At 45.7% G+C, this 19,163-nt stretch overlaps 3 protein-coding genes across 4 annotated transcripts in view; 2 read left to right on the top strand and 1 right to left on the bottom strand.

The window, feature by feature from the left end:
• Positions 1 to 114, bottom strand: part of VPS52 (VPS52 subunit of GARP complex) — a 42,083-nt gene extending 41,969 nt beyond the window's left edge. For both annotated transcript variants that reach the window (XM_058857411.1, XM_058857409.1), the window contains exon 1: positions 52 to 114. In XM_058857411.1, the coding sequence (XP_058713394.1) occupies positions 52 to 69 (18 nt within the window). In that variant the 5' untranslated portion in view covers positions 70 to 114. The remainder of the gene's footprint in view (positions 1 to 51) is intronic.
• On the top strand, positions 4 to 9,669 carry RPS18 (ribosomal protein S18). Its single transcript, XM_058857590.1, has 6 exons — positions 4 to 145; positions 2,694 to 2,792; positions 4,256 to 4,342; positions 7,540 to 7,641; positions 9,336 to 9,427; positions 9,530 to 9,669. The coding sequence occupies exons 1-6, from the start codon at positions 143 to 145 to the stop codon at positions 9,603 to 9,605; spliced, it is 459 nt and encodes a 152-aa protein (XP_058713573.1). The 5' UTR covers positions 4 to 142; the 3' UTR covers positions 9,606 to 9,669.
• A 5,254-nt stretch (positions 9,670 to 14,923) lies between these two features.
• The window catches only part of WDR46 (WD repeat domain 46), a 32,797-nt gene continuing 28,557 nt past the window's right edge, over positions 14,924 to 19,163 (top strand). Inside the window, exons 1-5 of the mRNA XM_058857413.1 lie at positions 14,924 to 15,030; positions 15,134 to 15,214; positions 16,943 to 17,055; positions 18,156 to 18,243; positions 18,696 to 18,757. Of these exons, the coding sequence (XP_058713396.1) occupies positions 15,001 to 15,030; positions 15,134 to 15,214; positions 16,943 to 17,055; positions 18,156 to 18,243; positions 18,696 to 18,757 (374 nt within the window). The 5' untranslated portion in view covers positions 14,924 to 15,000. The remainder of the gene's footprint in view (positions 15,031 to 15,133; positions 15,215 to 16,942; positions 17,056 to 18,155; positions 18,244 to 18,695; positions 18,758 to 19,163) is intronic.

Genomic DNA, 19,163 nt, shown 5'->3' with positions numbered 1-19,163 from the left:
TCAGAAAATCCTTGGATTCTCCCCTAAAGCTCTCCCGGTGCCGGCGCTTACCTCCGTCTGCGCCGCCATCTTGTTGACGCACGGCGTGTGACGTCACTTCCGCTTTCTTCTTCTTTCCCCTCAGCGCCGGGAGGTCGCAGCCATGGTGAGGCAGCGGGAGGGATCCGCCGCCATCGGCGCTAGGGGAGGGCGGTGGGCGGCGGGAAGGGCTCGGGGTGATGGCGGCGGCACCGATGGAGGCGGCGGGGAGGGAAGGGGGCGGCGGTGCGCGGCGATGGCGGCGGGATGGGCGCGAATATCCGACCCCCCCCCTCCTGTTTTCCCGGCTCCCCTCAGGTGTCATGGCGGGCTTCGCTCCCCTCACGGAGCTGTCGCCTCAAAGCGTCCCCAAGTTGTCGCCAAAATGCCCCAAGACGCAGCTGAAATTGTCTCAAATTGGCCTAAAATTTGTCCCCAAAGTGTTCCAAACTCCCTAAAATTGTCCCCAAGGTGTCCCCAGCTCCTCCAGGTGTCCCCAACTCCTCTAAATCTGTCCCCAAAGTGTCCCAAATCCCTTTCCAAATGTCTCAAATCCTCCTAAAAATGTCCCCAAGGTGTCCCCAGGGCCTAAAACTGTCCCAAAAATGTTCTAAATCAATTTCTAAATGTCCCAAATCCCCTAAAATTGTCCCCAAAGTGTCCCTAGACCCTTTCAGGTGTCCCCAATCTCCCTAAAATTGTCCCCAAGGTGTCCCCAATGCCCTCCAGCTGTCCCAAATCCCCTAAAATTGTCCCCAAAGTGTCCCCAACTCCTTCCTAAATGTCCCAAATCGCCTAAAATTGTTCTCAAGGTGTCCCCAAATCCCCTAAAATTGTCCCCAAAGTGTCCCCAACCCCTCTAAATTTGTCCCCAAGGTGTCTCCAACCCCTTTTAGGTGTCCCCAACCTCCCTAAAATTGTCCCCAAAGTGTCCCCAGATCCTAAATCTGTCCCCAAAATGTCCTAAATCCCTTTCTAAATGTCCCAAATCCCCTAAAATTGTCCCCAAGGTGTCCCCAATGCCCTCCAGGTGTCCCAAATTCCCTGAAACTGTCCCCAAAATGTCCCAAATCCCCTAAAATTGTCCCCAAAGTGTCCCCAATGCTCTCCAGGTGTCCCAAATCCCCTAAAATTGTCCCCAAAGTGTCTCCAACCCCTTTCTAAATGTCCCAAATCCCCCCTAAAACTGTCCCCAAAGTGTCCCAAATCCCCTAAAATTGTCCCCAAGGTGTTCCCAACCCCTTCCTAAATGTCCCAAATGCCCTAAAATTGTTCTCAAGGTGTCCCCAAATCCCCTAAAATTGTCCCCAAAGTGTCCCCAACCCCTCTAAATTTGTCCCCAAGGTGTCTCCAACCCCTTTTAGGTGTCCCCAACCTCCCTAAAATTGTCCCCAAAGTGTCCCCAGATCCTAAATCTGTCCCCAAAATGTCCTAAATCCCTTTCTAAATGTCTTAAATACCCTAGAATTGTCCCCAAGGTGTCCCCAATGCCCTCCAGGTGTCCCAAATTCCCTGAAACTGTCCCCAAAATGTCCCAAATCCCCTAAAATTGTCCCCAAAGTGTCCCCAACCCCTTTCTAAATGTCCCAAATCCCCCTAAAACTGTCCCCAAAGTGTCCCAAATCCCCTAAAATTGTCCCCAAAGTGTCCCCAACCTCTCTAAATCTGTCCCCAAAGTGTCCCCAGACCCTTCCAGACGTCCCCAAGGTGTCCCCAGACTCCTCCAGGTGTCCCAAATGCCCTAAAATTGTCCCCAAAGTGTCCCCAACCCCTTTCTAAATGTCCCAAATCCCCCTAAAACTGTCCCCAAAGTGTCCCAAATCCCCTAAAATTGTCCCCAAGGTGTCCCAAATGCCCTCCAGGTGTCCCAAATCCCCTAAAGTTGTCCCCAAAGTGTCTCCAACCCCTTTGTAAATGTCCCAAATCCCCCTAAAACTGTCCCCAAAGTGTCCCAAATCCCCTAAAATTGTCCCCAAGGTGTCCCCAACCCCTTTCTAAATGTCCCTAAGCTTCCTGAAATTGTCCCCAAGGTGTCCCCAGACCCTTTCAGGTGTCCCCAATGCCTCTAAATCTGTCCCCAAGGTGTCCCCAGACCCTTTCTAAATGTCTCAAATCCCCTAAAATTGTCCCCAAAGTGTCCCCAGACCCTTTTAGGTGTCCCCAGTCTTCCTAAAACTGTCCCCAAGGTGTCCCCAAATCCTCTAAAACTGTCCCCAAAGTGTCCCCAACCCCTTTCTAAATGTCCCTAAGCTTCCTGAAATTGTCCCCAAGGTGTCCCCAGACCCTTTCAGGTGTCTCCAATCCCTCTGAATCTGTCCCCAAGGTGTCCCCAGACCCTAAAACTGTCCCCAAGGTGTCCCCAGACTCTCTCAGGTGTCCCCAACTCCCTAAAATTGTCCCCAAAGTGTCCCTAATCTCTCTAAATCTGTCCCCAAAGTGTCCCCAGACCCTTCCAGACGTCCCCAAGGTGTCCCCAGACCCTAAAACTGTCCCCAAGGTGTCCCCAAACCCCCTAAAATTGTCCCCAAACCCCTAAAAATGTCCCAAACTCCCTGAGTTTTTCCTCAAATCTCCCCAAAACCGTCCCCGAACCACCCCTGGGACTGTCCCCAAACGTCCCCAGATGTCACCAAACGTCCCCAGATGTCCCCAAATGTCCCCAAATGTCCCTTCAGTCGCTGGTGATCCCCGAGAAGTTCCAGCACATTCTGCGGGTGCTCAACACCAACATCGACGGGCGCCGCAAGATCGCCTTCGCCATCACCGCCATCAAGGTGGGGACACCTTGGGGGGGCTTGGGGACATCTGGGGGGGCTTGGGGACATCTGGAGGGGGCTTGGGGACATCTGGGGGGGGTTGGGGACATCTGGGGGGGGGTTTGGGGACATCTGGGGGAGGTTTGGGGACATCTGGGGGGGGTTTGGGGACATCTGGGGGGGTTTGGGGACATCTGGGGGGGGCTTGGGGACATCTGGGGGGGGTTTGGGGACATCTGGGGGAGGTTTGGGGACATCTGGAGGGGGTTTGGGGACATCTGGAGGGGGTTTGGGGACATGTGGGGGGGTTTGGGGACATCTGGGGGGGGTTTGGGGGGGATTTGGGACAGTTTGGGGGCATTTGGAGACATTTGGGGGGGGTTTGGGGACATCTGGGGAGGGTTTGGGGACATCTGGAGGGGTTTGGGGACATCTGGGGGAGGTTTGGGGGGGATTTGGGACAGTTTGGGGGCATTTGGAGACATTTGGGGGGGGTTTGGGGACATCTGGGGGGGCTTGGGGACACCTGGGGGTTGTGGGGACATTTTGGGGGGGTTTGGGGACATCTGGGGGGGGCATGGGGGGGATTTGGGACAGTTTTGGGGCGTTTCGGGACACCTGGGGGGGTTTGGGGACACCTGAGGAGGTTTGGGGACATCTGGGGGGGTTTGGAGACATCTGGGTGGGCTTGGGGACATCTGGGGGGGTTTGGAGACATCTGGGGGGGCTTGGGGACATCTGGGGGGGGATTGGGGACATCTGAGGGGGTTTGGGGACATCTGGGGGGGGGTTGGGGACATTTGGAGGGGGTTTGGGGACATTTGGAGGGGGTTTGGGGACACCTGGGGGGGCTTGGGGACACCTGGGGGAGTTTGGGGACATCTGGAGGGGGTTTGGGGACATTTGGAGGGGGTTTGGGGACACCTGGGGGGGCTTGGGGACACCTGGGGGAGTTTGGGGACATTTGGAGGGGGTTTGGGGACATCTGGGGGGGGGTTTGGGGACATCTGGGGGGCATTTGGAGACATTTGGGGGGGTTTGGGGACACCTGGGGGGGCTTGGGGACATCTGGGGGGGTTTAGGGACATCTGGGGGGGTTTGGGGACATCTGGGGGGGCTTTGGGGACATCTGGGGGAGCTTGGGGACATCTGGGGGGGGTTTGGGGACATCTGGGGGGCTTTGGGGACATCTGGGGGAGGTTTGGGGGGGATTTGGGACAGTTTGGGGCATTTGGGGACATCTGGGGGAGGTTTGGGGACACCTGGAGGGGCTTGGGGACATCTGGGGGGGTTGGGGACACTTTGGGGCTGTTTGGGGACACTTTGGGGACACTTTGGGGCTGTTTGGGGACACTGGTGACACTTTGGGGGGATTTGGGGACACTTTGGTGACACTTTGGGGGGATTTGGGGACACTTTGGTGACACTTTGGGGGGATTTGGGGACACTTTGGTGACACTGTCCCCCCGTTGTCCCCGCAGGGCGTGGGGCGGCGCTACGCTCACGTGGTGCTGCGCAAAGCCGACATCGACCTGACCAAACGCGCCGGGGAGCTCACCGAGGATGAGGTGACACCTTGGGGACAATTTGGGGACATTTGGGGACATTTGGGGACATTTGGGGACACTTTGGGGACATTTTGGGGGGGGGTTGAGGGGATTTGGGGCAGTTTTGGGGTGATTTGAGGGGATTTTGGGGCCGACATCGACCTGACCAAAGTCACCTGGAGCTCACCGAGGACAAGGTGGCACCTTGGGGACATTTGGTGACACCTTGGGGACACCTGGGGACACTTGGGGACACTTTGGGGACATTTGGTGACACTTTGGGGACATTTTGGGGGGTTTTGAGGGGATTTGGGGCAGTTTTGGGGTGATTTGAGGGGGTTTTGGGGCCGACATCGAGCTGAGCAAACTCACCTGGAGCTCACCGAGGGTGAGGTGGCACCTTGGGGACAATTTGGGGACACTTGGGGACAGCTTGAGGACAGTTTGAGGACATTTGGGGACACTTTGGGGACATTTTGGGGGGTTTTGAGGGGATTTGGGGCAGTTTTGGGGTGATTTGAGGGGGTTTTGGGGCCAACATCGACCTGACCAAACTCACCTGGAGCTCACCGAGGATGAGGTGGCACCTTGGGGACAATTTGGGGACACTTGGGGACAATTTGGGACAATTTGGGGACATCTGGGGACACTTTGGGGACACTTGGGGACAATTTGAAATGATTTGGGGCAGTTTTGGGGTGATTTGAGGGGATTTTGGGGCTGACATCAACCTGACCAAAGTCACCTGGAGCTCACCGAGGGCGAGGTGGCACCTTGGGGACACCTTGGGGACACCTGGGGACACCTTGGGGACACTTGGGAAAACCTTGGGGACACTTGGGGACAGTTTGAGGACATTTGGGGACACTTTGGGGACATTTTGGGGGGTTTTGAGGGGATTTGGGGTGGTTTTGGGGCCGACATCGACCTGAGCAAACTCACCTGGAGCTCACCAAGGATGAGGTGGCACCTTGGGGACACCTTGGGGACACCTTGGGGACATTTGGGGACATTTGGTGACACTTTGGGGACATTTGGGGACACTTTGGGGACATTTTGGGGGGTTTTGAGAGGATTTGGGGCAGTTTTGGGGTGATTTGAGGGGGTTTTGGGGTGGATTTGGGGCTGACATCGACCTGACCAAACGCGCCGGGAGTTCATCAAGGATAAGGTGGCATCTGGGGACACTTTTGGGACACTTTTGGGACACCTTGGGGACACCTTGGTGACACTTGGGGACAGTTTGGGATAATTTGGGACAATTTGGGGACACTTGGGGACAATTTGAAGGGATTTGGGGCAGTTTTGGGGTGATTTGAGGGGGTTTTGGGGCCAACATCAACCTGAGCAAACTCACCTGGAGATCACCAAGGATGAGGTGACACCTTGGGGACAATTTGGGGACACTTGGTGACAATTTGGGACAATTTGGGGACACTTGGGGACAATTTGGGGACACTTGGGGACAATTTGAGGGGATTTGGGGCAGTTTTGGGGTGATTTGAGGGGGTTTTGGGGCCGACATCGACCTGACCAAACTCACCTGGAGCTCACCGAGGGTGAGGTGGCACCTTGGATGCCACCAAGGATGAGGGGACACTTGAGGACAATTTGGGGACACTTTGGGGACATTTTTGGTGGCTGGGGGACACTTTCAGGTCCCTTTGAGACACTTTTGTGCCATTTCAGCCGTTTTTGATGCAATCTTTTTCCACTTTTGGCATTTTTGGCTCCCAATTTTGGGTTTTTTGTCCTTTTTGGGGATTGGGGACAATTTGGGGACATTTTGGGGACATTTTTGGGGACTTGGGGACACTTTTAGTTAATTTTGGGGACCTTGGTGACACTTTTAGGGCACTCAGGGATTTTTTTAGGACATTTTTGTGCCATTTCAGCCGTTTTTGATGCGATTTTTTTGCAGTTTTGGCATTTTTGGGTCCCAGTTTGGGGTTTTTTAGTCATTTTTGGGGATTTGGGACATTTTGGGGACATTTTTGTGCCATTTCAGCCATTTTTGATGCGATCTTTTTCCACTTTTGGCATTTTTGGCTCCCAATTTTGGGTTTTTTGTCCTTTTTGGGGATTGGGGACAATTTGGGGACATTTTGGGGACATTTTTGGGGACTTGGGGACACTTTTAGTTAATTTTGGGGACCTTGGGGACACTTTTAGGGCACTCAGGGATTTTTTTGGGACATTTTTGTGCTATTTCAGCCGGTTTTGATGCGATTTTTTTCCAATTTCGGCATTTTTGGGTCCAAATTTGGGGTTTTTTTGTTCCTGTGGGGGATTTGGGACATTTTGGGGACATTTTTATGCCATTTCAGCCGTTTTTGATGCAATTTTTTTGCAGTTTTGGCATTTTTGGGTCCAAATTTGGATTTTTTTTGTCCCTTTTGGGGATTGGAGACATTTTTGTGCCATTTCAGCCATTTTTGATGCGATTTTTTTGCAATTTTGCGGTTTTTGGGTCCCAATTTGGGGGTTTTTAGTACTTTTTTGGGATTTGGAGACATTTTTATGCCATTTCAGCCATTTTTGATGCGATTTTTTTGCAATTTTGGCATTTTTTGGTCCCAATTTAGATTTTTTTTGTCGCTTTTGGGGATTGGAGACATTTTTGTGCCATTTCAGCTGTTTTTGATGCGATTTTTTTGCAATTTTGGGGTTTTTGGGTCCCAATTTGGGGGTTTTTTGTCCCTTTTGGGGATTGGAGACATTTTTGTGCCATTTCAGCCATTTTTGATGGGATTTTTTTGCAATTTTGGCGTTTTTGAGTCCAAATTTGGATTTTTTTTGTCCCTTTTGGGGATTGGAGACATTTTTGTGCCATTTCAGCTGTTTTTGATGCGATTTTTTTGCAATTTTGCGGTTTTTGGGTCCCAATTTGGGGGTTTTTTGTCCTTTTTTGGGATTTGGAGACATTTTTGTGCCATTTCAGCCGTTTTTGATGGGATTTTTTTGCAATTTTGGTGTTTTTGAGTCCAAATTTGGATTTTTTTTGTCCCTTTTGGGGATTGGAGACATTTTTGTGCCATTTCAGCTGTTTTTGATGCGATTTTTTTTGCAATTTTGGCATTTTTGGGTCCCAGTTTGGGGGTTTTTAGTCCTTTTTTGGGATTTGGAGACATTTTTATGCCATTTCAGCCGTTTTTGATGCGATTTTTTTGCAATTTTGGCGGTTTTGGGTCCAAATTTGGGTTTTTTTGTGTCCCCAGGTGGAAAGGGTGATCACCATCATGCAGAACCCCCGGCAGTACAAAATTCCCGACTGGTTCCTCAACCGGCAGAAAGACGTCAAGGACGGAAAATATTCCCAGGTGTGGCCCCACAATTCCCATTTTTCCTGATTTTTCCTGATTTTCTTCCAATTCTTTCCTTTCTATTTCCCATTTTTCCCTTTTTATCCACATTTTATTCCCATTTTTCCTGATTTTTCCCAATTTTCCCCCAATTTTCCCCCAATTTTTCCCTTTATTTCCCATTTTTCCTTCTTTATCCACGTTCCATTCCTTTTTTCTCCAATTTCTCCTGATTTTGCCCCCATTTTTTCCTCTTTTTCCCCCTTTTTCCCCAATTTTTCCCAATTTTCTCCCTTTTCACCAATTTTTCCCAATTTTCCCCCATTTTTCCCAATTTTCCCCAATTTTTTCCCACTTTCTCCCCAATTTTTCCCAACTTCTCCCTTTTCCCCCCAATTTTTCCCAATTTTCCCCCACTTTTTTTGCTCTTTTCCCATTTTTCCCATTTTTTCCCCATTTCCCCCCATTTTTCCCCAATTTTTCCCCATTTTCCCTGATTTTCCCCAATTTCTCCCCTTTTCCCCCAAATTTTCCCATTTTCTGCCTTTTTCCCCCAATTTTTCCCCTTTTTCCCAATTTCTCCCAATTTTCCCCCAAATTTTCCCAATTTTCCTCCTATTTGCCCCATTTTTTTTGCCTTTTACCCAAATTTTCCCATTTTTTCCCAATTTCCCCCATTTTTTCCCAATTTTTTCACCCTTTCCCCAATTTTTCCCAATTTCCCCCATTTTTCCCCAATTTTCCCAATTTCCCCCATTTTTCCCCCTTTCCTCCCCAATTTTTCCCAGTTTTCCCCCTTTTTTCCCCATTTTTTCCCAATTTTCCCCCATTTTTCCCCCTTTCCTCCCCAATTTTCCCTCAATTTTTCCCGTTTTCTCATTTTTTCCCAATTCCCACTTTTCCCCCAATTTTTCTAAATTTTCACAATTTTTCCCAATTTCTCCCCCTATTCCCCCAATTTTCCCCCATTTTTTTCCCGATTTTCGTCAGATTTTCCCAATTTCCCCCCAATTTTCTCCCAATTTTTTCCCAATTTCCCCCCAATTTTCTCCCAATTTTCTCCCAATTTTCCCATTTTTTCCCAAATTTTCCCAATTTCTCCGTTTTCCCCCCAATTTTTCTAAATTTTCCCAGTTTTTCCCAATTTTCCCCCAATTTTTCCCAATTTTCTCCCATTTTTCCCAATTTTCCCTCAATTTTTCCCAATTTCCCCCCTTTTCTCCCCAAATTTTTCTCAATTTCCCCCAAATTTTCCCTAAAATTCTCCACAAAATTTTCCCCCATTTTTCCCCCTTTTCTCCCCAGTTTCTCCCAATTTTCCTCAATTTTTCCCAATTTTCCCCATTTTTTCCCAATTTTTCATAATTTTCTCCCAATTTTCCCAATTTCCCCCAAATTTTCCCAATTTCTACCTTTTCCCTCTAGTTTTTCCCATTTTTTTCCCAATTTTCTCTCCAATTTTTTCACTTTTTTCCCATTTTTCCCATTTTTCCCAATTTTTTCCAATTTTTTCCCAATTTCCCCCATTTTCTCCCATATTTTCCCAATTTCTCCCTTTTTCCCCTCAATTTTTTCGCCTTTTTCCCATTTTTTCCCATCTTTTCCCAATTACCTCCATTTTTCCCGAATTTTCTCCCAAATTTTCCCCAAATTTTCCCATTTTTTCCCAAATTTTCCCAATTTCTCCCTTTTTCTCCCCAAAATTCCCTCAGGTTTTGGCCAACGGCCTGGACAACAAACTCCGCGAGGACCTGGAGCGCCTCAAGAAGATCCGAGCCCACCGCGGCCTGCGCCACTTTTGGGGGTAAAAACCGCGATTTTGGGCAAAACCCGGAATTCCTGATCCCAAATTTCCCAAAATCCCGGGAATTTTGGGGTTAAATCCGGGTTTTTTGGCTCATTTCAGGTTGAGGGTGAGGGGTCAGCACACCAAGACCACCGGGCGCCGCGGGAGGACCGTGGGAGTGTCCAAGAAAAAATGAGGAGAAAAACGGGAAAATCGGGAAAAACGGGAATTTTTGGGAATAAAAGCGGAGTTTTTGTGGAGCTGGAGTGGATTTTTTGGGGGAAAAATGAGGGAAAACGGGGAAAATGAGGGAAAATTGGGGTTTTTGGGGGGATGAAAGGGAATTTTGGGGGAAAAAACAGGAAAATTGGGAAAGAAAAGGAGGATTTTGGGGGAAAAAATGGGAAAATTGGGAAAGAAAATGAGATTTTTGGGAATTTTGGGTTTGGATGGGGAATTTTGGGAATAAAAGTGGAGTTTTTGTGGAGCTGGAGTGGATTTTTTGGGGAAAAATGAGAGGAAAACAGGGAAAATGGGAAGGAAAAGGAGGATTTTTGGGAAAAAACAGGAAAATTGGGAAAGAAAAGGGGAATTTTTGGTAATTTTGGGGGAAAAAACAAGAAAATTGGGAAAAAAATGAGGATTTTTGGGAATTTTGGGGGAAAAAACAAGAAAATTGGGGAAAAAATGAGGAATTTTGGGGGAAAAACCAGGAAAATTGGGAAAGAAAAGGAGGATTTTTAGGGAAAAATGGGAAAATTGGGAAAGAAAAGGAGATTTTTAGGGGAAAAAACAGGAAAATTGGGAAGGAAAATGAGGATTTTTGGGCATTTTGGGGTTGGATGGGGAATTTTGGGAATAAAAGTGGAGTTTTTGTGGAGCTGGAGTGGATTTTTTGGGGGAAAATGGGAAAAAACGGGGAAAATGAGGGAAAATTTGGGATTTTTTGGGGGATGAAATGGAATTTTTGGGGAAAAAAGTGGGAAAATTGGGAAAGAAAAGGAGGATTTTGGGGGAAAAAACAGGAAAATTGGGAAAGAAAATGAGGATTTTTGGACATTTTGGGTTTGGATGGGGAATTTTGGGAATAAAAGTGGAGTTTTTTGAAGCTGGAGTGGATTTTTGGGGGAAAAAATGAGGATTTTTGGGAAAAAAACAGGAAAATTGGGAAAGAAGAGGAGGATTTTTGGGAATTTTGGGGGAAAAAACAAAAAATAGGAAAATTGGGAAAGAAAAGGAGGGATTTTGGGATTTTGGGGGGAAAAACGGGAAAATTGGGAAAGAAAAGGAGATTTTTGGGAATTTTGGGGTTGGATGTGGAATTTTGGGGATAAAAGTGGAGTTTTTGTGGAGCTGGAGTGGATTTTTTGGGGGAAAATGGGAAAAAGCGGGAAAATTGGGGGAAAAAATGAGGATTTTGGGGAATTTTGAGAATAAAAGTGGAGTTTTTTGGAGCTGAAGTGGATTTTTTGGGGAAAAATGAGAGGAAAACGGGGAAAATGGGAAGGAAAAGGAGGAATTTTGGGGGAAAAAACAAGAAAATTGGGAAAAAAATGAGGATTTTTGGGAATTTTGGGGGAAAAACCAGGAAAATTGGGAAAGAAAAGGAGGATTTTTGGGGGAAAATGGGAAAATTGGGAAAGAAAAGGAGGATTTTTGGGAATTTTGGGGGAAAAAACAGGAAAATTGGGAAAGAAAAGGGATTTTGGGGGGAAAAACAGGAAAATTGGGGAAAAAACGAGGATTTTGGGGGAAAATGGGAAAATTGGGAAGGAAAAGGAGATTTTTAGGGGAAAAAACAGGAAAATTGGGAAAGAAAATGAGATTTTTGGGAATTTTGGGTTTGGATGGGGAATTTTGGGAATAAAAGTGGAGTTTTTGTGGAGCTGGAGTGGATTTTTTGGGGGAAAATGGGAAAAAGCGGGAAAATTGGGGGAAAAAATGAGGATTTTGGGGAATTTTGAGAATAAAAGTGGAGTTTTTTGGAGCTGAAGTGGATTTTTTGGGGAAAAATGAGAGGAAAACGGGGAAAATGGGAAGGAAAAGGAGGAATTTTGGGGGAAAAAACAAGAAAATTGGGAAAAAAATGAGGATTTTTGGGAATTTTGGGGGAAAAACCAGGAAAATTGGGAAAGAAAAGGAGGATTTTTGGGGGAAAATGGGAAAATTGGGAAAGAAAAGGAGGATTTTTGGGAATTTTGGGGGAAAAAACAGGAAAATTGGGAAAGAAAAGGGATTTTGGGGGGAAAAACAGGAAAATTGGGGAAAAAACGAGGATTTTGGGGGAAAATGGGAAAATTGGGAAGGAAAAGGAGATTTTTAGGGGAAAAAACAGGAAAATTGGGAAGGAAAATGAGGATTTTTGGGCATTTTGGGGTTGGATGGGGAATTTTGGGAATAAAAGTGGAGTTTTTGTGGAGCTGGAGTGGATTTTTTGGGGGAAAATGGGAAAAAGCGGGAAAATTGGGGGAAAAAATGAGGATTTTGGGGAATTTTGAGAATAAAAGTGGAGTTTTTTGGAGCTGGAGTGGATTTTTTGGGGAAAAATGAGAGGAAAACAGGGAAAATGGGAAGGAAAAGGAGGATTTTTGGGAAAAAACAGGAAAATTGGAAAAGAAAAGGGGAATTTTTGGGAATTTTGGGGGAAAAAACAAGAAAATTGGGGAAAAAATGAGGATTTTTGGGAATTTTGGGGGAAAAAACAGGAAAATTGGGAAAGAAAAGGAGGATTTTTGGGGGAAAATGGGAAAATTGGGAAAGAAAAGGAGGATTTTTGGGAATTTTGGGGGAAAAAATGGGAAAATTGGGGAAAAAAATAGGATTTTGGGGGGAAAAACAGGAAAATTGGGAAAAAAATGAGGATTTTGGGGGGAAATGGGAAAATTGGGAAGGAAAAGGAGATTTTTAGGGGAAAAAACAGGAAAATTGGGAAAGAAAATGAGGATTTTGGGGTATTTTGGGGTTTGGATGTGGAATTTTGGGGATAAAAGTGGAGTTTTTTGAAGCTGGAGTGGATTTTTGGGGGAAAAAATGAGGATTTTTTGGGAAAAAACCAGGAAAATTGGGAAAGAAAAGGAGGAATTTTGGGGGAGAAAACAAAAAATAGGAAAATTGGGAAAGAAAATGAGGGTTTTTGGGAATTTGGGGGGGAAAATGAAAATTGGGAAAAAAAAGAGGATTTTTGGGGGAAAAAACAGGAAAATTGGGAAAGAAAAGGAGGATTTTTGGGGGAAAATGGGAAAATTGGGAAAGAAAAGGAGGATTTTTGGGAATTTGTGGGAAAAAATGGGAAAATTGGGTAAAAAATAGGATTTTGGGAGGAAAAAACAGGAAAATTGGGAAAAAAACGAGGATTTTGGGGGAAAATGGGAAAATTGGGAAGGAAAAGGAGATTTTTGGGGGAAAAAACAGGAAAATTGGGAAAGAAAATGAGGATTTTTGGACATTTTGGGGTTGGATGGGGAATTTTGGGAATAAAAGTGGAGTTTTTTGGAGCTGGAGTGGATTTTTGGGGGAAAAAATGAGGATTTTTGGGAAAAAAACAGGAAAATTGGGAAAGAAGAGGAGGAATTTTGGGGGAAAAAACAAAAAATAGGAAAATTGGGAAAGAAGAGGAGGGTTTTTGGGAATTTGGGGGGAAAAATGAAAATTGGGAAAAAAATGAGGATTTTGGGGGAAAAAATGGGAAAATTGGGAAAGAAAAGGAGGATTTTGGGGGAAAAAATGGGAAAAGTGGGAACGAAAAGGAGGATTTTTGGGAATTTTGGGGAAAAAACAAGAAAATTGGGAAAAAAATTTGGATTTTTGGGAATTTTGGGGGAAAAAACAGGAAAATTGGGAAAGAAAAGGAGGATTTTGGGGGAAAAAATGGGAAAAGTGGGAATGAAAAGGAGGATTTTTGGGAATTTGGGGGAAAAAATGGGAAAATTGGGGAAAAAATGAGGATTTTGGGGGGAAAAACAGGAAAATTGGGAAAAAAATTAGGATTTTGGAGAATTTTGGGGTTTGGATGTGGAATTTTTGGGAATAAAAGTGGAGTTTTTGTGGAGCTGGAGTGGATTTTTTGGGGAAAAATGAGGGAAAACGGGGAAAATGAGGGAAAATTGGGGTTTTTTGGGGGAATTAAATGAGATTTTGGGGGAAAAACCAGGAAAATTGGGAAAGAAAAGGAGGATTTTTGGGGGGAAAATGAGGGAAAAATGGGATTTTGGGGGGGGGTGAAATGGAATTTTGGGGGAGAAAACAGGAAAATTGGGAAAAATAATTAGGATTTTTGGGAATTTTGGGGGAAAAACCAGGAAAACTGGGAAAGAAAAAGAGGATTTTGGGGAAAAATGGGAAAATTGGGAAAGAAAAAGGAAATTTTTGGGAATTTTGGGGGAAAAAAACAAGAAAATTGGGAAAGAAAATGAGGATTTTCAGGGGGAAAAACGGGAAAATTGGGAAAAAAATGAGGATTTTGGGGAATTTTGGGGTTTGGATGTGGAATTTTGGGGATAAATGTGGAGTTTTTTGGAGCTGGAGTGGATTTTTTGGGGGAAAAATGGGTTTTTTTTGGGGAATAAAATGGAATTTTGGGAAAATGATGAAAAATAGGAAAATTAGGGGGAAAAAAATGAGGATTTTTGGGAAAAAAACAGGAAAATTGGGAAAGAAAAGAAAGAATTTTGGGGGAAAAACCACGAAAATTTGGAAAGGAGGATTTGGGGGGAAAAACGGGAAAATTGGGAAAGAAAATGAGATTTTTGGGAATTTGGGGGTTGGATGGGGAATTTTGGGAATAAAAGTGGAAGTTTTTGGAATGCAGGAGTGGATTTTGGGGAAGAAAAACAGAAAAAAATGAGGGAAAACCAGGAAAAATTGGGGGAAAACAGCGGAATTTTGTTGGTTTGGGTCTGGATGTGAAATTCTGGGAATAAAAGCAGAGATTTTGGGAATGTGGGTGTGGATTTTTGGGAATTCTGAAGGATTTTTTGGGAATTCTGAAGGATTTTTTGGGGATGGGAGGGGATTTGTGGAGTTCAAAAGGTTTTTTTGGGAATTCATGAGGGGATTTTGGGGAATTAAAGTGGATTTTCGGGATAAAAGGGTTTTTTTGGAGGGAGTGGGAGAGAATTTTTCGGGAATAACAAAATTCAGGAAATCCGCTTGGAATTTTGGGGAATAAAAACGAATTTTCGTGAGGGGGAAAGAGAGGGAGGGAAGCGCGTTTTGAGGAAAAAATATCGATATTTTTAAAAATAAAAATTCAGGATAAAAAGGAGAGGTTTGGGAAGGGTAATCGCTTCTTGGGGGAAAAAAAAAGGGGAATTTGGGATGGAACAAAATTTGGGAAAACCGACCTGGAAGTGGCGGGCGGAGATTTTGCCCTCAACAAAGATGGCGGTGGCCGCCCGCTGTGCCCTCACCCAAAATGGCGCCGCCCACAACAAAGATGGCGCCCACGCTTTGCTCAATACCCGCCTTGCCCTCAACCAAGATGGCGCCTCCGCCTTCAACCTTTTCCCGCGCCGCTTCGCGCTGATTGGTCAGTTTTTCCCGCCCTTCAATTGGATTGGTTCCTTACCCGGAAGTAGGCGTGGTATCCGCGCATGGTCGTGATGGCGGGCGGCGTGTCCGGGGTGAGTGAGGGGAAGGGGCGAGAATTCCCCAAATTTAGGGGATTTTGGGAATCCCGAGGGGATTTTTGGGGTGGTCCCGGTCTCATTCCCGCTTTTCCCGCAGAGAACGGATCCGTTCCCCGGGCCGGCGCCGGTGCCGCGGCCCAGAGTGAAGCGGTTCCTGAGGGGCGCGGAGGAGAAAGCGGTAAAAATAGGGGGCGTCCTGAGGGGGATTTTGGGGATTCTGAGGGAATTTTGGAGATCCTGAGGGGATTTGAGGGGTCTTGAGGGGATTTGAGGGAAATAGGGGGGATTTGGGGAGTTTTGGAGGGATTCTGGGGGTCCCTGAGGGGGTTTTGGGGGAAATAGGGGGGATTCGGAGGGTCCCTGAGGGGATTTGGGGGATCCTGAGGGAATTTGAGGGGATTTTGGAGATCCTGAGGGGATTTGAGGGGTCCTGAGGGGATTTGAGGGAAATAGGGGGGATTTGGGGAGATTTTTGGGGATTCGGAGGGTCTCTGAGGGGATTTGAGGGGTCCTGAGGGTATTTAAGGGAAATAGGGGGGATTTGGGGAGATTCTGAGGAGTTTTGGGGAGATTCTGGGGGTCCCTGAGGGGATTTGAGGGTCCCTGTGGGGATTTTTGGGCTCTGTGAGGGAATTTGAGGGGTCCTGAGGGGATTTGGAGGGACCTGAGGGGATTTTGGGGATTCTGAGGGGATTTGAGGGAAACAGGGGGGATTTTGGGGAGATTTTGAGGAGTTTTGGGGAGATTCGGGGGGTCCCTGAGGAGATTTGAGGGGTCCTGAGAGGATTTTGGGGGGTCCTGAAGGGATTTGAGGGAAATAGGGGGAATTTGGATGGAATTTGAGGGATTTGGCTGGAATTTGGGGGAGTTTGGGTGAAATTTGAGGGATTTTGGGGGGATTTGGCTGGAATTGGGTGGAATTTGAGGGGATGTGGCTGGAATTTGAGGGAATTGGGTGGAATTTGAGGGGATTTGGGTGGAATTTGAGGGAATTTGGGTGGAATCTGAGAGAATTTGGGTGGAATCTGAGAGAATTTGGGTGGAATCTGAGAGAATTTGAGTGGAATTTGAGGGAATTTGGTGGGATTTGGCTGGAATTGGGTGGAATTTGAGGGGTTTTGGGTGGAATTTGAGGGAATTGGGTGGAATTTGAGGGGATTTGGCTGGAATTTGGGTGGAATTTGAGGGAATTTGGGTGGAATTTGAGGGAATTTGGGTGGAATTTAAGGGAATTTGGGTGGAATCTGAGGGAATTGGGTGGAATTTGAGGGGATTTGGGTGGAATTTGGGTGGAATTTGAGGGATTTGGCTGGAATTTGGGGGAGTTTGGGTGAAATTTGAGGGATTTTGGGGGGATTTGGCTGGAATTGGGTGGAATTTGAGGGGATGTGGCTGGAATTTGAGGGAATTGGGTGGAAGTTGAGGGGATTTGGGTGGAATTTGGGTGGATTTTGAGGGAATTGGGTGGAATTTGGGGGGGTTTGGGTGAAATTTGAGGAATTTTGGGTGGAATCTGAGGGAATTTGGGTGGAATTTGAGGGAATTTGGGTGGAATCTGAGAGAATTTGGAATTTGAGGGAATTGGGTGGAATCTGAGGGAATTTGAGTGGAATTTGAGGGGATTTGGGGGAATTTGGCTGGAATTGGGTGGAATTTGAGGGAATTTGAGTGGAATTTGAGGGGTTTTGGGTGGAATTTGAGGGATTTTGAGGGAATTTGGGTGGAATCTGAGGGATTTGGGTGGAATCTGAGGGGATTTGGCTGGAATTTGGAGGGATTTTGGTGGGATTTGGCTGGAATTTGAGGGAATTTGGGTGGAATTTGAGGGAATTGGGTGGAATTTAAGGGAATTTGGGTGAAATTTGAGGGAATTTGGAGCTGACCCCACATTTCCCCTCCCCCCCAGCCCCGCGCCGTCGCCCCCCGGCTCCGCTGGCACCTGAAAAATTTGGAAAATCGGGAAAATTCGGCAGCAGAAAAAGCAGCGAGATGGGAACCCCTCCTGCCCGAGGAGCCGGGGTGAGAAACACTTCCAAAAAAAATCCCCCCAGAATTCTGGGAATTCCCCAAAATCCAACAGGAATCCCAAAAAATTCCATCGGTTATCCCAAGAAATCCATCAAAGATCCCAGAATTGCCCCAAAAATCCCCCTGAAATATCCCAAAAATCCTTGAATTAGCCTCAAAAATACATAAATTATTCACAAAAATCATTAATTATTCATAAAGATCATTAGTTATTCCTAAACATTCATTAGTAATTCATCAAGACTCATTAATTATTCATCAAGATCATTAATTATTCATAAAGATTCATCGAGGATTTCTAAAAAATTTGACAGGGATCCCAAAAATTTCTTTAATTACCCCCAAAAATTCCATCAGGGATCCCACAAGTTCTGTTAATTATCCTAAACTCATGTTAATTATCCCAAAAATCCTTCACAGATCCCAAAAATTTCTTTAATTACTCACAAGAATTCTGTTAATTATCCCAATTAATAATTAATTAATATATGTTAATTATCCCAATGTTAGTTCCGTTAATTATCCCAGAATTCCATCAGGGATCCCAAAAATTCCATTAATTATCCCAGAATTCCACCAGGGATCCCAAAAATTCCATTAATGATCCCAAAAATCCATCAGGGATCCCAAAATTTCTGTTAATTATCCCAAAAATCCATTAATTATCCCAAAAATTCCATTAATTATCCCAAAAATCCATCAAGGATCCCAAAATTTCTGTTAATTATCCCAAAAATCCATCAAGGATCCCAAAAATTCCTTCAATTATCCCAAAAATCCCATTAATTATCCCAAAAATTCCATTACTTATCCCAAAAATCCATTAATTATCCCAAAAATCCATCAGGGATTCCAAAAATTCCATTAATTATCCCAAAAATTCCATTAATTATCCCAAAAATCCCATTAATTATCCCAAAAATTCCATTAATTATCCCAAAAATTCCATTAATTATCCCAAAAATCCATTAATTATCCCAAAAATCCCTCAGGAATCCCAAAAAATTCACCAGGAAACCCCAAAAATCTCTCCCAAATCCCCAAATTATCCCAAAATCCCGGGATTTTCCCAAATTTTCCTGTTCCCGCAGGTTTTTGGAGCCGGATCCGGGCGAGGATCCCGCCCGGATCTCGCAGAGGGAAATCGCCGAATCCGTGGATATCGCCAGCGCCAGCAAGGTGGGAATTTGGGGGAAAAATGGGAATTTTGGGGGAAAATTGGGAATTTTGGGGAAAAATTGGGAATTTTGGGGGAAAAAAGGGAATTTTTGGGGGGAAAAGGGAATTTTGGGGGAAAAAATGGGGATTTTAGGTGGAAAAATGGGAATTTTTGGAGGGAAAATTGAGATTTTTGAGGGGAAAAATGGGGATTTTAGGTGGAAAAATGGGGATTTTTGGAGGGAAAATTGAGATTTTAGGGGGAAAAATGGGATTTTGGGGGGAAAAGATGGGAATTTTGGGGAAAAAATCGGGAATTTGGGGGCAAAAAATTGGGAATTTTGGGGCAAAAAAGGGAATTTTGAAGGAAAAAGGGAATTTTGGGGAGGGGAATTTGGAAATTTGGGAATTTTGGGGAATTTTTGGGAATTTGGGGCTGAGAATTCCCGGTTTTTGGTGCCCCTCCCCCCCAGCACTTTGAGCTGCGCCTGGAGCAGTTCGGGCCCTACAGGCTGGACTACGCCCGCACCGGCAGGTGAGCACCAGTATGGACCAGTATAAACCAGTATAAACCAGTACAGACTGGTATAGACCGGTATGGACCAGTATAAACCAGTACAAACCAGTACGGACCGGTATAGACCAGTATAAGCCAGTACAGACTGGTATAGACCAGTATAGACCAGTATAAAGCAGTATAAACCAGTACGGACTGGTATAGACCAGTATAAACCAGTACGGACCAGTATAAACCAGTACAGACTGGTATAGACCAGTATAGACCAGTATAAACCAGTACAGACTGGTATAGAGCAGTATAAACCAGTACAGACCAGTATAAACTGTTACAGACTGGTATAGACCAGTATAAACCAGTACAAACCAGTACGGACTGGTATAGACCGGTATAGACCATTACAGACCAGTATGGACTGGTATAG

Source organism: Poecile atricapillus, chromosome 26 (assembly GCF_030490865.1).
Source record: "Poecile atricapillus isolate bPoeAtr1 chromosome 26, bPoeAtr1.hap1, whole genome shotgun sequence".
Taxonomy (NCBI): Eukaryota; Metazoa; Chordata; class Aves; order Passeriformes; family Paridae; genus Poecile; species Poecile atricapillus.
This window is presented reverse-complemented; position numbering and strand designations above follow the sequence as displayed.

Bases quoted from the DNA above. Each gene is read 5' to 3' on its own strand.
- RPS18 (XM_058857590.1), top strand. The intron at 4,343-7,539 runs GTGACACCTTGG...TTGTGTCCCCAG, and splicing joins GGGAGCTCACCGAGGATGAG to GTGGAAAGGGTGATCACCAT. The intron at 9,428-9,529 runs GTAAAAACCGCG...GGCTCATTTCAG, and splicing joins GGCCTGCGCCACTTTTGGGG to GTTGAGGGTGAGGGGTCAGC.